This window comes from Natator depressus, chromosome 23, assembly GCF_965152275.1.
Source record: "Natator depressus isolate rNatDep1 chromosome 23, rNatDep2.hap1, whole genome shotgun sequence".
Lineage (NCBI taxonomy): Eukaryota > Metazoa > Chordata > Testudines > Cheloniidae > Natator > Natator depressus.
Window position 1 is genome coordinate 20940498 of NC_134256.1, and position 16092 is coordinate 20956589.

The 16092-nt window shown below is 67.8% G+C and overlaps 2 protein-coding genes across 7 annotated transcripts; one reads left to right on the top strand and one right to left on the bottom strand.

Moving 5' to 3' along the window:
• Positions 1 to 416: 416 nt before the first annotated feature.
• On the bottom strand, positions 417 to 10668 carry MED25 (mediator complex subunit 25). 6 transcript variants are annotated; one of them, XM_074937238.1, is made up of 20 exons: positions 10623 to 10668; positions 10064 to 10236; positions 9553 to 9598; positions 9048 to 9172; positions 8650 to 8748; positions 8317 to 8437; positions 7818 to 7974; positions 6872 to 6999; positions 6326 to 6419; positions 5913 to 6109; positions 4029 to 4166; positions 3863 to 3948; positions 3659 to 3716; positions 3421 to 3528; positions 2241 to 2429; positions 1702 to 1794; positions 1463 to 1537; positions 1128 to 1328; positions 702 to 894; positions 417 to 565 (listed from the first exon to the last, which is right to left on the bottom strand). In XM_074937238.1, exons 2-20 carry the CDS (start codon positions 10201 to 10203, stop codon positions 456 to 458), a joined length of 2358 nt encoding a protein of 785 aa, XP_074793339.1. In that variant the 5' UTR covers positions 10204 to 10236; positions 10623 to 10668; the 3' UTR covers positions 417 to 455. The 6 variants fall into 6 exon arrangements, with proteins under 6 accessions (XP_074793339.1, XP_074793338.1, XP_074793337.1 ...); XM_074937237.1 differs by having other exon boundaries at positions 418 to 565; positions 1702 to 1791; positions 6872 to 7002; XM_074937236.1 differs by having other exon boundaries at positions 419 to 565; positions 6872 to 7002.
• A 426-nt stretch (positions 10669 to 11094) lies between these two features.
• On the top strand, positions 11095 to 15275 carry FUZ (fuzzy planar cell polarity protein). Its single transcript, XM_074937774.1, is given in 12 exon segments — positions 11095 to 11193; positions 11532 to 11653; positions 11826 to 11910; positions 12554 to 12622; positions 13041 to 13145; positions 13477 to 13674; positions 13872 to 13908; positions 13911 to 13966; positions 14079 to 14185; positions 14376 to 14446; positions 14708 to 14794; positions 14924 to 15275. Coding segments are annotated over 12 exon segments (1239 nt in total). The 3' UTR covers positions 15127 to 15275.
• Positions 15276 to 16092: the final 817 nt, after the last annotated feature.

A 16092-nucleotide genomic window follows, 5' to 3' on the forward strand; every position in this document is an offset into this window, starting at 1 on the left:
GCTGGACCCCCCCAAGTGGCAGCTGGCACCAGCTCTGAGCATTTACCTGCCCCCCCCACCTTTGGGGGTGGGGTCTCTAGGGGGGCATGGCCTGCTGTGTGCACTGGCCTGATTCTATGCCTCCCCCCCCCCCCCCCCGGGAAGGGGTGGGGGGGCCTGCAGCCACAGAGCACGATGGGTGAGGCTGTCTCTGCAGGTGTGAAAGGGGCAACACCAAATGCTGAGCTCCCCCCACTCTGAGGCAGAAAGCCAGGACTCCTGGGTTCCCTCCCTGGAAGGGGGGAGGGGAGGTGCAGGTCAGTGAGCAGTGTGGCTAGTAAGGGAGTTAGGAAGGCGCTAGGACTCCTGGGTTCCCTCCCAGCAGGCAGCACAGCACAGTCAGCAGAGGGGGGCAAGGGCAGCAGGAGGTTTATTGACAGGTGCAGAGTCGTCCCCCCACACAGGGGGAGCTGCTCTCAGATCAGGTCCATGAGGATGTCGTCTTCCATGACACTGGGTGGCTGCACCTGCTGCAGGCCAGACTGGGGGCCTGGGCCCCGGGGCCCCGGGGGCATCAGCATCTGACCTGGGGAGAGGAGACACACGCTGGGGAGCTGTGGGGCACCCCTCACCTGGTGCAGGATTGGGGGACCAGCATACACAGAGACCCCTCACCCGGCACTGGACTGGGGGGGACTGTTCAGACCCCACTCCCCCCTTACCTGGCAGTGGGGCCCGGGGGGCCATCTGGCCCGGCCATTGCTGCCCGGGCGCCTGGTGCATAAGTGGCTGGCCAGGGAGCTGCAGCGGCTGCTGCCCCATAGCCTGCCCCATGGCCTGATGGGGCAGCAGCCCCTGGGATGCCTGCTGCAGGTGGTGCAAAGGCTGCTGGGCTTGCGGGACTCCAGGCTGGGGCTATGAAGAAACCAGAGAGAGGGGTTGTGAGGGGGGAACTGACACCCCCCCCATGCTGTAGGGGCCCCCCTCCCCAAACCCATCCGCAGTAGGGGAGCCTCTCCCCCCCACACACACACCAGGAAGGGGTACCCCTGCAGCAGGGGGACACGGGGGGACCTGGCTCCCAAGGTGGGATGCCGGCAGTATCGGGGGGCTGAGGGGGCTGGCGAGGTGGGGGGGGGGTTACTCACCGGCTGCTGGCTGAGCAGAAGGCTGCGGAGCTGGGGGTTGGCGCCCGGGTTCTGGGGTCGCAGCAGGGGCCCCCCCTGCGTGGGCTGCGGCCCAGCCTGGGGGGGGCCGGGGGCCGGGGGGGGCGGGGGGGCAGCTGGGGTCCCCGGCTGCTGCTGCTGCTGCTGCGTGGCTGCTGCCTGCTGCTGCACCCGGAGCTGCAACTGAGAGCGGGGGAGGGGTCAGCCAGCTCCCCACCCCCGCCCATGACTCCTCCCCCTCCTGCCACACACTAGGGCTGAGCAACCCCCCCCCCCCCAGGTCCCATCCATGGGGCCCCCCCCAAGCAGAAACTCACCAGACTTTGCTGCCGCTGCTGGTCATCCATGATGGGAACCGGGGCCATGGCGGGGCTCACCTGCTGGCCGGCCATCTGGGGGGGATGGGACAGGTGAGAGCGGCAGCGGGGGCTGCACCCCCAAACCCCGCCAGGATCCTCCTGCCCCCCAGGCCACCCGCAACACGATCGGCCACCCCCAAGACGCCCGGCGGCCCCAGACAGCATCCCCCCCAGCCCGGTGCGCTGCCCCCCCTTACCTGCTGCTGCCCCCCCTGAGCCCCAGGCAGGGCCCCCGGCTGCTTGGCCAGGAAGGGCTGGGCGTTGGGCACTGGCGCGGAGCCCCCAAGCTGCTGGGGAGAGAGAGGAGAGAGGCTGCTGGGGGAGCAGGAGTGGGGAGGGGTGGCCGGGGCACAGCCCCCAGCCTGGCCTCGAGAAGTCGGGGGGGCTGATCCAGGCCAGGGTGTGTCTGGGGCATGGGGGGGGAGGGGGGTGCTGCCAGGCCCTGGAAGGGGAGGGGACCCTCCAGGCTGGGCGGGGGGACAGAGGTCAGGATTCAGGGGTAGGGCAGGGTTCAGGAGCAGGGGATGGGAGTTTGGGGCAGGGTCAAGGTTCAGGGGGGTCAGGGTTCAGGGATGGGGCAGGGGGACGGGATTCAGGAACCAGGCGGGGGTTGGGGTTCAGGGTTGGGGGGTCGGGGTTCAGGGACGGAGCAAGGGGACGGGATACAGGAACCGGGCGGGGGTCGGGGTTCAGGGATAGGGGGACGGGGGGGTCGGGGTTCGGGGGGGTCCCTTACGCTCCGCTGCTGCTCGATCTTCTGCTGCTGCACCTGCTTGTGGTTGGTGATGACCTGCCGGATGCCGTTGACGAAGCCGCTCTGGTCGTAGGGAATCAGCCCCATGAAGATTTTCTTCTTGGACGAGTAGAGCAGCATCAGCACCCGGACGTCGCAGGGCGCCGTGTGGGGGAAGTGCACGCAGCCCGCCTGGGGGGGGGGGGGGTGGGTGTGCCACATCAGACCCCGCCCCAGGACAGGCCACGCCCCCTCACAGCCCGCCAGGGGGGCACCGCATCAGACCCCGCCCCAGGACAGGCCACGCCCCCTCGCAGCCCGCCAGGGGGGCACCGCGTCAGACCCCGCCCAAGGACAGGCCACGCCCCCTTGCAGCCCGCCGGGGGGGGCACCGCGTCAGACCCCGCCCCAGGACAGGCCACGCCCCCTCGCAGCCCACCGGGGGGGGGCACCGCATCAGACCCCGCCCCAGGACAGGCCACACCCCCTCGCAGCCCGCCAGGGGGGGAGCACCGCGTCAGACCCCGCCCCAGGACAGGCCACGCCCCCTCGCAGCCCACCGGGGGGGCACCGCATCAGACCCCGCCCCAGGACAGGCCACACCCCCTCGCAGCCCGCCCAGGGGGGGGCACAGCATCAGGCCACGACCCCAGGACAGGCTGCACCCCCTCGCAGGGCATGGTGTGGGCGGAGTGCACCCAGCAGGGACTCAGGCCATGCCCCCAGCCTGACCCCACCCCCAAAGGTAGGGGGGCAAATGCTCACAGAGCCTGTCCCAGTGCTGGGTTGTTCTGGGGGCCAGGTCACTCTGGGCTGCGAAGGTGGAGCGGTGCCAGCTGCCAGACTCCCACTGGGGGGGCCCAGCCTTACAAAGCTGTTGCCCATGATGCAGTGGGGGCTGTGCGGGTGGGGGGGTTCCGGACATGGTGAGGGGGATCCCAGGGGGCTGGGGAGGTTCGGGGGGGGGGGGGCAGGGGCCAGCCTTACAAAGCCGTTGCCCATGATGCGGTGGGGGGGTTCCGGACATGGTGAGGGGGATCCCGGGGGGCTGGGGAGGTTCCCGGGGGGGCGGGGGACAGCCTTACGAAGCCGTTGCCCATGATGCGGTGGGGGGGTTCCGGACATGGTGAGGGGGATCCCGGGGGGCTGGGGAGGTTCCCGGGGGGGCGGGGGACAGCCTTACGAAGCCGTTGCCCATGATGCGGTAAAGCCCCTTGAGCGACTCCAGGTCCTTGTTGGTGAAGTGGAATTGCACCATGCGGGAATTGCGGAACAGGGGGCCCAGCGTGGTCTGCGGGGAGAGGGGGGGTTAGAGACACAGCACGTGGGCGGGGGGGGGGGATTAGAGTCCTAGCTCGCCCCCTCCCCCATGGCCAGCAGGGAGGGGGGGTTAGAGACCCAGCCCGACCCCCAGTCCTTACCAGCAACTGCTGCGGGATGAGCTGCATGATCAACTTCTGGGGCCACTGGTCCGTTTTCCTGCGGGGATGGGGCAGAAGAGGGAGTCAGTGACTGGGGAAAGGCACCCCCGGGCATTACCCCCCACAGCCACACCCTCAGCTGTACCCCGCCCTCCCCCCTCCAGCCTCCCCCAGGCACAGACACCTCCCCCCCCAAGCACTCACAGGTTCTCCCCAGGATTGACGTACACCTGGCAGGGCAGCGACCGGGTCAGTTTGGTGCTGGAGTCCACTGAGGCCGGTTTGGGCTTCTGTAGATATTGGGGGGAAGCGGGGGGTCAGAGGGGCTGGGTCACAGCTCCCCCCAACCTCCCCAGGGGCGGGCTCTCACCTCCTGCCACTCCAGCACACCGTTCCAGGCCAGCACCTTGTTGGTGACCGACTGCTGGGCCCCGGGCAGCTGGGCCGCCCCCAGCTGGGGGGCCGCTGGCGGGGCCACGCTCACACTGCTGGGGGCCACACTGCTAGGCTAGGGGAGGGAGAGCATGGTCAGACCTGGCCCAGGTGCCTGCCCCCTAGAGACAGCCAGTCCCCTGCCCTGGAGCCAGCACCCCCTAGAGGGGAAAGGCCCCATGCCCCATTCCCTGCCCCCCTGAGCCAGCCAGTCTCGCCCTGGGGCTGGGTGGGACCCAGCGCCCCCCGGAGGAGACAGGTGTGAGGTTGTAAGGAATCTGGCTGACCGTTGAGAATATTGTGGCTATCGATCTCGCCCTAGCTATGCCGTGGGAGGTATCGGTGGGAAAGGGCTGAGCTGCTGAATACGATACACTCACCGTACGGTGACTGAGACACCCCCCAGACAGACTGGCCTTGGCGCCACCCCACCAGCCACACAATGAACCCATTGAGAGAAGCCTGGGGCTACGCCCAGGAGTCAGGAGGCCGTGCCGGGACAAGCCCGGGCGCAGGCGACTCTCCCAGGCCACGTGCCGTGAAGCTTTCGTTTGGGACAGAGGAAGCACAAGCCACGTGGCAAAGGATATCAAAAGGCAGCTGCATCTTCTCCATTTTGTCTTCGATCCTGTGTCTCACCTCTGGAGCGGACTGACCAGCCCAGCCAAGCCTCAGCCGTGTCCCAGAAGGACTCAACAAGCTGGCAAACTCCCAGACACGGCTAAGAACCTGCTAGACGAACTCTGAAGCCACATGTCATGAAGTGGGCATGTTCTTAATGTTTTCTCTGAATAGTGGGTGGGTGCCTCAGTTTCCCCTATGCCATTCTTAAGTATCCAGGAGCGGGGTAAGGGGGTGTGATTGTTGCAGAGCCCAAGAGGGCCAGCGTGATGGTGTCTGCACCCAGAATGGCCGATGCCCCGTTTCCTGGTGGCCTGGGCCCTTCCCCCCTGCAAGGTGCCAACTGGAGGTGTTGGGTCCCGGTGAATAGCAGGAAGTGGGGGATGCAGGGCCCTGACTCCCCCACACTCCGTGACACCAGGCATACGCATCGGAACGCTTTGACCATTAACTCCTCTCTTCTTTCTTTTCTAATAAAACCTTTAGGGTTACATCCTAAAGGGTGGGCTGGCAGCGGGGTCTTTTGGGGGTGACGCCCTGGCAGCCCTTATCCACCACGGGCATGGAATGAGGGGATGTTTTGCGCCAAGTCTGTCTGGTGAGGTATCGTTCGAAAAGTCTCGCTCTGCAGGACGCGAGTATCTGTCATATCGGTCCTGCCCTGGGGCCCCAGGCTGGAAAGAAGTCCGCCACCGGCTCCCTCACGGGTGTTCTTCGAGATGCGGTGCTCACGCCCATTCCACGACCCGTCCTCCTTCCCCGCTGTCGGAGTTTCCGGCAAGGAGGAAGGGAGGGTGGCGGGAGCCGGTGGCGCCCCTTATACCGTGCCACGGGGGCGCCACTGCCGCACCCCTATGGTAACTGCTGAGGGACAAACTGCTGGCTCCGGGGCCTGTGGCGAGTGCACGCACACCATGGACATGAGCAAGCACTGGAAGAAGAACTGGTGGCTGAAGCGTCTGCAGCCTACCTGTGTGAATGCGTGGGAAAGTGCTGGCTTGGAGGGCTTTGCAGCCCAGGCTGGTGGGTCGGGGTGGGGTTCAGTGGTAACCCAGTTCCAGGTGGCGCCCCGGGGGGGGGGACCCGTCATAGTCAGATCCAAACTAATATAGACCTGGTAGCATGGCTGGGCCTTTGGGGCTCAGAAGACCGTTTTATACGCCGAGGAGAGTTCACAGAGGCCCCACGGGGCCGTACGTACCATGGCTGGGGCCCCGGGCTGTGGCGGGGGCTGGCTGGGCGGCTGGTTCAGCAGGCTGGAGCCGGTGGTGACGGTGGAGACCAGGCTGGGTTGGGAGGAGGGCGGCAGCTTGGGGGCCAAGGCCGGAACAGAGCCGGTGGGGAGCGGCTGCGTGGGAGCCTGGCTGAAGGGCGTCTGCAAGGGGTTCAAGGGGGGGACTGCAGGGAGGTGGGAAGGAGGAAAGCAGTCAGGATCCCACCCCCCCAGCCCCTCCCCCTCACCCCAGGCCCTCCCGAGAGCCCTCCCCCCGCCCTGAAACCCCCAAGCCCTACCTTGAGACCTCACCCCCAAAGAACCTACTCCACAACCTCCCACTCCATGGTGAGACCTCCCCATCTCCCCCTCAGCCTCCCTCTGCCCCCCCCCCCACTCACAGCGCGCGGCCAGGCTGGCTTTCTGGTGCTTGGCGGCCTCCACGGCAGACTGCGCGGCAGCCTGGGCGGCGTTGAGGGAGCCAGGCGGGGGGGCCTGTGGGGTGAAGTGAGGGTGAGCCGGGCGGGGACGTACCTGGCAGGGCTGGGAGGCGGGGCTGGGACCCCCCCCGGCGGGACATACCTGGTAGGGCTGGGAGGCGGGCGGCGGGGCTGGGACCCCCGCCCCGGGAGACGTCCGTGGCAGAGCTGGGAGGCGGGGCTGGGACCCCCCAGGGAGACGTCCCTGGCAGGGCTGGGAGGCGGGGCTGGGAACCCCCCCGCCAGCGGGACGTACCTGGTAGGGCTGGGAGGCAGGCGGCGGGGCTGAGACACCCCCCCCGGGAGACGTCCCTGGCAGGGCTGGGAGGCGGGGCTGGGACCCCCCTGGCAGGACGACACCTGGTAGGGCTGGGAGGCAGGCGGCGGGGCTGGGACCCCCCCCTGGGAGACGTCCCTGGCAGGGCTGGGAGGCGGGGCTGGGACACCCCCCCCCCCGGCGGGACGTACCTGGTAGGGCTGGGAGACGGGCGGCAGGGGCTGCTGCGGGGCCGGCGGGTGCTGCGGGGGCGCAGTGGGGAGCTGTGGTGGGGGGACCACCTGTTTGGGCTGGATGGGGCCAGAGGCTGCGCTGCCACCTACTGGGGGATGGGAGACAGGTCAGCAGGCAGGACAGGCCGGACCCCACAATGCACCCCAGGCCCTGGGTGGGACTCAACCAGAACTCTGACTCCCTGCCAGAAGGAGGCAACCCCAGCATGCCCTCTGACCCCTTGTCAGGAGGGGGTGACCCCAGAATGGCCTCTGACCCCCTGGTATGTGGGGTGACCCCAGCATGACCTGTGCTGCTCCCACAGGAAGAGATGGCCCCCGGCATGTCCTCCGACCTCCCGCCAGGGAGGGGCGACCCCGGCATGACCTCCGACCTCCCGCCAGGGAGGGGCGACCCCGGCATGACCTCCGATCCCCTGCTGGGACGGGATAACCCCAGTGTGACCTTTGGAGCCCTACAGATTCCTAGTTTCCAGCCAAGACAGGTGCGATCGTGGCCTCCGCCCGAGGGGCTGCCATGTGTTCATTCCTGGGGCACCGCCCAGCCCCAGGCCCCCGGGCACCCCTCCTCTGCCCGCTGGCAAGCCCCTTGGGAAATGCCGGCTGCCCGCGCAGGGCTGCCATTCGTTGGGTCAGACCCTCTCGGCCCACGTTCCTCGCTGAGGCTCCTGGAGTCTGCCCCTTTCGTCGGCCTCGCGGCTCTTCTCTGCCCCCTCCCGCCCGGGCGTTATGTCGACAGCTCCGCGGCAGCGTTGGCCGGGCCCGGCGTAGCTGCTCTGTGTTCCCCAGGCCATCTCCTCTGCCCCCCAGTGCCACCTGCAGGGAAGGGTCCCGCTGACCTCCCCCGGCAGAGTGTGGGCAGCGAAGGCGCCAGCCCCCCTCGATAGCCCCCCCTCCGCCTTACCCGGCAGCACCATGCCGCGGATGAGGATCATGTGCCGGGGATCCTGGCTGAAGTCTTTGGGCTGGGCCTCCAGCATCCCGCCGGGCGTGGCCTTGTCGAAGAGCACACGCAGCGCCGGCAGCTTGCGGGGGGACACGATGGAGAAGTGGATCCCGCGCTGGGGAGGGGAGGGACAGGGGTGAGTGGAGGCCGAGGAATGGGGAGAGAACCCAGGCGTCCTGGGTCCCAGACACCCCTCCCCCACATGCTGTAACTACTAGACCCCCCCCCCCCCAAGCCAGGAGAGAACCCAGGAGTCCTAGCTCCCATACCCCCCCCCCGCTCTAACCACTAGCCCACTCCCCTCCCAGAGCCGGGAGAGAACCTAGGAGTCCTGGCTTTCAGCACCCCCTGATCTAAGCACTAGACCCCGCTCTCCTCCCAGAAGTGGGGAGAGAACCCAGGAGTCCTGGCTCCCACCCTCCCCGGCTCTAACCACTAGACCCCACCCCCCCCTCACCTCTCCGATCTTCTGCACCAGGTTCTCGGTGGTGTAGCCGGAGTAGGTGGTGCTCTCCACGGCAGGCAGCAGGTAGGGGGGTGAGTTGCAAATCAGGATGCACACCTTGTGGGTCTGGCCTCTGGGGCGGGGGGAAAGGGGAGAGACAGACGGGGTGCGGGCGATGCTATGGAGCCTCCATTTCCCAGCATGCCACGCTTTGGCCCTGGGACACAGCTGCAGCACAGCATGGTGGGAGCTGGGGAACGCAGCCCACCAAGCGCCTGACCCCCCCGCCCTGCTGGGACACCCACCGTCCACCATCCCGGCTCCCGCCCCAGCCCCCGCACTCACATCTGCTCCCTCATCTTCTTGAAGTCATCGAAGAGCTGCAGGGCTGTGCTGAGCCCCTCGGCGATAAGGCTGCAGCTCTCGCCGCCGCCCCCCACAAACCTGCACGGGAGGGACATGGAGCGGAGTGAGGCCCCCAAGACACCGCCTTCATGGAGCGAGGGATGGGACCCAGGAGTCCGGGCTCCCAGCCCCCACTGCTCTGACCCACAGGAACCCACTCCCCTCGCAGGACCAGGGAGAGAACCCAAGAGTCCTGGCTTGTATCTGTCTAAGAAGACATTTCCCCGTGAGCAGCATGGCACTTCCCAGGACTGAAAGTTGGGGAAGGGGGTCTCCCCCCAGGAAGATCTGCCTGTCCCCGCAGCCCGCCCCTCCCCCCCCCCCACAGCCCCACTCACTGGATGCTGTCCAGCCAGGTGACGAACTCGTAGGCGCTGCTGGTGGGGGCGTGGCACTGCACATAGGACTCCGGGGCGCAGTCCACAGTGTTGAACACCACCAGGCTGTACTGGGTGCCGCCATACTGCCAGGGAGAGCAGGGTGAGATCCAGGAGTGCCCTGACACCCCCCACGCGCACTGCCCACAGAGGGACCAGGGGTGCTCAAGGGAAGCCCCACAAACCTGCCCAGCCCCCCGCAAACCCAGTGACCAGCAGGGAGCCTGGGGTGAGATGGGGGGCGACCCATAAACCAGTCCAGCCTCACCCCCCAAACTCTAGCACCCGCAAGGGGATGGGGGTACAATGAGGGGTGCCCTCCCAGTCCTGCCCAGCCCCCCCAAAATCCCACTTCCTGTGCGGGAGATGGAGGGGTGCCCCACAGCCCCAGAAACTATGCTGTACAGGGGGTGGATGGGGTGAGATTGGGGGCCTTCCCCCAAAGTTCATCAGGCCGCCCACTCACGTCTCCCCCGAAGTCTGTCTCAGCTGGGGGGCCGCCATTGAAGTACCTGGGGGAACACAAGTAGAATGCGCCCATCAGATCTTGAGGGGATGCCAAGCCTGCTCGCCCTGCACTTGGGCGGCACAGAGCGGAGTCGTCCCCCCCACTTCCCTTGGAGCCTCCCATCCAAGGTGGGAGTGGGGCTGGGGGGGGGGGGCGCAGAAGGACTAGCTGCTTGGGGTGGAGGCTGCTCATGGGGAGGGCTTGGGAGTACGTGCTTGGGAGATTGGGGCCACAATGCAGGCTGTCCACTGAGGAGGGGACAATGGGCTGGGAGGATACGGGGTTGAGGGCAGGGCAAAGCCTGCCCGTGGTGGCGGGGGGGATACGGGGCAGGTTCCCCCCAGCAAAGGCCTGGGGAGATGTGAGAGGCGGGCTGGGGGGGAGACTGGGACACGCGGGGGCCAGGTGGCCGGGGACACAGGCTGGGGCTGGCCGGGGATGGGGGGGGAGGGGGGCGCGCGGGACGCACTCGATGGCGGGCAGCAGGTAATGCTTGCGCAGCGACTCGAAGTAGGGCCCCAGGTTGGCCGTGCCCTCGATGACGAACACCACGTCGGCCACCATCCCGGCCACGGCCTGCGCGGGCAGCTCCAGCCCCGGCACCACCATCGCCCCGCCGGGCGCCCCGAGCCCCGCCGGCCGCTGGAGGGGGGGAGACGCTCTCAGGGGGAGCGGGGTACGTACCCTTCGGTGCCCCGAATCCCCCTCATCCCCATCCCCTCTCCCCCCAACCCCCCCTCCCCCCTTTCCCCCGCCCTTCCCCCTTTCCCCCGCCCCTCCCAAACCCTCCTCCTCCTCCTCCTCCTCCTCCTCCTCAACCGCCCCATCCCCCCCCCTCCCGAACCCCCCCATCCCCGCCCCTCCCGAATCCTCCTCCTCAACCGACCCCCTCAACCGCCCCACCCCTCCCCAACCCCCCTTTCCCCTGCCCCTCCTCAACCGCCCCATCCCCCCTCCCGACTCCCGCCTGCCCCCTCCTCTCTCTCGCTGCCCCCGCGGCCTCGCGCCCAGCGCCCCTCACCCCTCACCTCCTCCTCCCGCCACTTCCGGCCTGGCCCCACCCCCACCGGAAGTTGCTCCTTCTGCTCCGCCCCGGTCCCGCCCGCCCCGCCGTCACCATGGTAACAGCGTCATCGCTCCCGGCAGCCACCGGGCTCCAAGATGGCCGCGGCCCGGGGCTGAGCCGGAGCCGGGGCGCGCTGGGGAGCGGCGCGTGCGGGGCCTGAGCGGGGAGGGGCGGGGCCGGGACGCGGGGCCCAGGAAGGGGGAGGGGCGGGGCCTAGGGCGGGGCAGAGGCGGGGCTTGAGCAGGAGGTGCCGGCAGGGGGCGGGGTCTGTGAGTGGGGGGACTGGGGAGGGTGGAGCCTACGAAGGGGGGGGCTTGAGGGGGCGGGGCCTGCGGAGGGGGCGGGGCCCGGCAAGAGAAGGGGCGGGGCCTGTGAGGGGGCGGGGCACCCGCCAGAGTTGAGTGGGTAGCCAGGGCTGGGCGCACTGGGGGGTCATGGGGGAGGAGGGGGGCTCCGTCACCCTGCTCTGCCTCACAGCCAGCAGCGGGGTCCCCCTGTTCTGCCGCAGCATGGGGGCTGCCTCCAAGCACCAGGTGAGGCCCCTGACCCTCCCCCGCCCTGTGGGGCTGGTGCCCCCTAACCCTAGAGTGTGTGTGGGGGGGTGCGGAGGGGGGTTATAGGAAGGAACGAGATTAGGTTCGGGGGGAAGAGCTGTGTTTCCCTAGAAACATCCCCACTCCCAAATGGTAATTACCTCTCAGAGCCAATCACGCCAGGGAGAGAACCCAGGCGTCCTGGCTCCCAGCCCCCCCCCCGCTCTAACCACTAGACCCCTCTCCCCTCCCAGAGCCGGGGAGAGAACCCAGGCGTCCTGGCTCTCCGGCCCATTCCCTTTGAGTGACGCTCCCCCTCTCCCCCTTTCTCTCCCCAGCTGCCGTTCCCGGTGATCGGCTCCCTGAATGGGGTGCACATGTTCGGGGCGAACCTGGACGTCCTGCTGACGGCAGCCTGCACCACCAACACCCATGTGGTGTGGAGGGTTTTCCACAACAGGTCAGGGGGCAGCGGGCTGGAGGGGGCAGGCTGGGAGCTGAGGGCCCCAGAGCAGGAGATGCTGGCCCTTGGGGGGGGGGGGGCTGGGGATTGGTTGCCCCTAAGGCAGGGGGGTGGACTGGGGAGCAGCTGCCCCCCCCCATGAGCCGCAGCATCACCCCAACCTTTCCAGCATCACCCTGATCGTCCTGTCGTCGGAGGAAGGAGCCAGCGACTTCGCCCTGGGGCGCCTGCTGGACAATGCCTTCAGCGCTATGGTGAGCCCCTGCCCCCCCCGAACCCCCAGCCCTGCCTGTGCCCCCCCCAGGGGACTGTGAAATGCTCCTGGAGCAGGATGCCAGCCAAACGAGCGGGGCCCCTGGCCGATCGAGGTGCTAAGGGAGCACTCAAGGAAGACAAGGCCGTCGCGGAGAAGCCAGATGAATTCTTTGCTAGTCGGTCTTCGCTGCAGGGGATGGGAGGGAGATTCCCAAACCCGAGCCATGGTTTTTGGGTGACAGATCTGCCCCAGACTGCGGCGTCGGGAGAGGAGGTTTGGGAACAAAGTGGTAAATGAACCAGGAATAGGTCCCTCGGCCCGGCTGGGAATCACCCGAGGGTTCGGCAGGAACTCGGATAGGACTCTGCAGTACTACTCGCTGCAGGGCGTCTCCTGTCGCTTACCTCAGCCTCCGGACCAGGCGGCTGGAGGGCAGCTCATGTGCTCCCGATTTTTAAAAAAGGCTCCAGGGGCGATCCCAGCAATTCCAGGCCGGCGAGCCTGACTCCAGTGCCGGGCAAACTGGTTAAAGAACAGCAGGATGCGGGGGCCAGGAATTGCCCCAGATGCTCCCCCTCCCCTGGCTCTCTGCCCAGTCTGTGCAGCGGGGGGCAACTGACCAGCCTGGGGAATCATTCCAGGTGCTAATCCTGGGCTTGGAGGAGCTGGTGAACGTCCGCAACATTGAACGCCTCAAAAAGGACCTGAGGGTGAGTGGGGGGATTGGGGTCCCCCCCAAGCCTGGGCCCTGGGGGAGGGGGAGACTGGGTCCCCCAGAGCCTGGGCCCCATGTGGGGGAGACTGGGACCCCCCCGAGCCTGGGCTCTGCGGGGAGACAGGAGACTGGGCCCTGCGGGGCGGAGACTGGGACCCTGCAAGCCTGGGCCCTGGGGGCGGGTGGGGGCTGGGCTGCCCACCAGCCTGGGCTCCATAGGGCGTGGGAGTGGGCTGTGTTGTGGGGTAACAGTCCTAGCCCATGGTGTAACATCCTGTCCCCGTATCTGGGGCCAGACGGAAGCCGTGGGGCTCACACGCAGCAGTTGGGGAGGGGAGGGGGCTGAACCCTGCAGCCCCCACCCCGCCTGGCTGCTCCCAGGCTCACCAGCCCCTCCCAACCCCCCACCCCAGGCCTGCTACAAGCTGATCGACAGCTTCCTGGCGCCCCTGGAGCGGAGCGGGGACCTGACGCAGTGTGTGGAGTGTGTCCCTGTGCCCCACGGCGCCGTCCTGCAGGTGAGAGCCCCCCCCAGCAAACCTGGGAATAGAGACCCTCTGGGGACCCCTGCAACCATCCCCTGCCCTGGGTAGGGGGAACTCTGTGGGGTAGGCAAGGGAGCCGTACAGCCCTGGGGGTCTCTGGGTAGGGGGAACCCTGGAGGGATCTCATGGGGGCGGGTTCTGCCCCCAGGTTCTTGGGGTTGAGAGCTATGGGGAACAGGGGTATTGGGATTGGGGGGGGGTCACCCCACCCTGGGGGGAGTGCCTGGTCCCCAGCTGGCGGTGGGTGGGTCCTGGGGAAGGGCCAACCCCCGACACCCTCCGCCCTTTTCTCCCCGTGCGCCAGGAGTGCCTGGAAGCCTTCGCGGGCGCGGCCGAGAGCCGCTTTGGCTGCCTGGTGGCTGGGGGCCGGCTCGCGCTGGCCACGGAGCCCTGGTGGCAGCTGGCCCCCCAGGAGCTGCTGCTGCTGAGCTGGCTGGTGGGCTCACTGCCCCCCCACGCGGCGCGGGATTACCCCATCTACCTGCCCCATGGCAGCCCCACGGTGAGTGCGTGGGCGGGGGGGGGGGAGGAAGGATTGAGGTGTCATGGGGGGATGGCTGGGGGGCTGACAGGGACAGGGGAGAGGTTTGGATGCCGGGGAGCTGGTCAGCAGGGGTAGAGGTTTGGATGATGGGGGGCTGTCAAGGGGGCAGGCTGGGCTGGGGCCCCAGGGGTTTCTGTCTGACACTGCGCCCCCAGGTTCCCCACCGGCTCCTCACCTGCCAGCTGCTGCCCGGCCTGAGGCCTGCCTGATCTGCGGGCCCAGCCCTGCCCTGCACACCGTGGAGACCGAGGTGGGTGTGGGGGGGCAGGTGGCATCCTGTGCCCCCTAAAGGGGAGTGGGGCTGGCCCCCCCCCGGCAGGGGGTCCCCAGCACGTTTAACCCCTTCTCCCCTGTGCCCCCAGCTGGTGCCACGGTTCTGGAAGCCACTGCTGGAGCCACTGCAGGCGTGTGTGAGCCCCCAGCCCCACGGCCTGCCCCACGGCACCACGCTACCCCCTGGAGTCCTGGCGTGAGTGCCCTGGGGACTAGGGGGAGTGCTGGGGGGGGGGGGGACAGGGCACACCGGAGGGACCTAGGGCAGGTGGTGCTGGTGGGGGAGGTGGGATGGCCAGGGGTGCTGTGGGGGGCTGCAGCCTGGGAGCCCCAGAAGGGCCTGGACAGTGGAGCCCCCAGCCCCCCCTGTTCCTCTTTTCTCTCAGGTTCCTGTTGATCCATCGGGAGCAGAGAAGCAGCCAGAGTTCAGTGCAGCCCCCAGGATCAGGGGGGGAGGGTATGTCCTGCCCCCCAACCCAGTCCGGGGGAGGGTATGTCCTGCCCCCCAACCCAGCCTGTGGGAGAGGGTAGGTCCCTGCCCCCCAACCCAGCTAAGTGGGAGGGTAAGTCCCTGCCCCCAAAGCTAGTCTGGGGCGGGTAGGTCCTGCCCCCCTGCCTGGCATCCCCAGTGCATCTGGAGAGTGGGTACACGCCCTCCCAGGGGCCAGGCAGGGGGAGGTCCAGCCCCCTATCTCAGTGTCTTCCCTCCTCCCCACAGGCCTGTCCCCCAGGTGCCGCGCCCACGCCCTGCGCCACTTCTACGCCCTGGTCACCGCCTGCTACTTCCCCTGGGAGGGCAACCCAGGTGAGTGGGGAGGGGAGTGGGAGGGAGGGGGAAAGCCCAGGGGGTGAGGAATGGCAGAGACCCCAGGGCAGAGGGGTCTCAAACCCACCTGGGGCCTCCCCCCACCCTAACCTCCCCCATGTCTGGCAGCCCCCCCACAGGAGCCTTTCCAGGCCAGCTTCCCACACTGTGCCCGGCACTGCTACGTGGTGAGCGCCACACACAAGGCCTACGCCATCCACGCCCCCCAGCACCAGCTGTTCCTGCTCCTGGCGCCCCACGTGCCCACCTTCGCCCTGCGGCCCCTGGCCACCCGCACCCTGCAGCGCCTCACCGGGGACACCGCCCTCTGAGACGCTGGCCCGGACGCCTGGGGGACGAAGGGGGGTTTCTTCAGGCTGTTTTGTAGGATTATCATGCGTGCAAAAGACTGGGTCCGACCAGTGGCCCATCCACCCCTGTGTCCTGCCAACAGCGGCCAGGTGCCCCAGAGGGCATGAACAGAACAAGGGTGGATCACTCGACAATCGCGTCACCCATCCCCGGTGCCTGGCAAACACAGGTTAGGGCCACCATCCCTGCCCCAGCCTGGCTAGTAGCCATCCATGGGCCTATCTTCCAGGGACTTACCTAGTTCTTTTCTGAACCCTGTTCTAGTCTAAGCCTCACAACGTCCTCTGGCAAGGAGTTCCACAGGTTGGGTGATGAAATACTTCCTTTGGTTTGTTTTCAGCCTGCTGCCTAATAATTTCATTGGGTGAGTCTTGGGTTATGAGGAGTAAATAACACTTCCTGAGTCCCTTGGTCCACACTGCTATCATATCCCCCCGTAGGCGGGTGTGTGCCTCAGTTTCCCCTATCTACCTGAGTAATGAGGGAAGGGGAAGAGGTGTTTTATTTGCAGAAGAATCCAGATACCCAGGTGGGGCCTGGCCCCGGTGATCTGTGTCCTTGCAACGGACGACCCTGGCCCTCTGCAGGACGCCCGGCGCTTTGACCAGCTACAGAGCAAAGAGCAAGTCAGGAGGGGCGACCAGGGGACCCAGTTTGGTCCCCAACTGAGAAGGGGCCAGGTGTGTGTGTGGGGGGGGGGGAGAGTGCGTGTCGGCTGGGGTCTGCTGGTGAGACGGTTCGGGCCTGGGGTCCGGCTGGGGCAGGGGAGAGGCACCCTGGGCTCACCCAGCTGGACTTGGCTGTAACTTCCTGCTTTCGGTGCTACCAAAGGATTTTCCACACTACGTTCCAGCCACGCTGGTTGAGAGGCGCTACAGACTGGGGGGTGGGGGTGCTGCTCCCCTTTTGGGGCGCTCCTGCTGTAA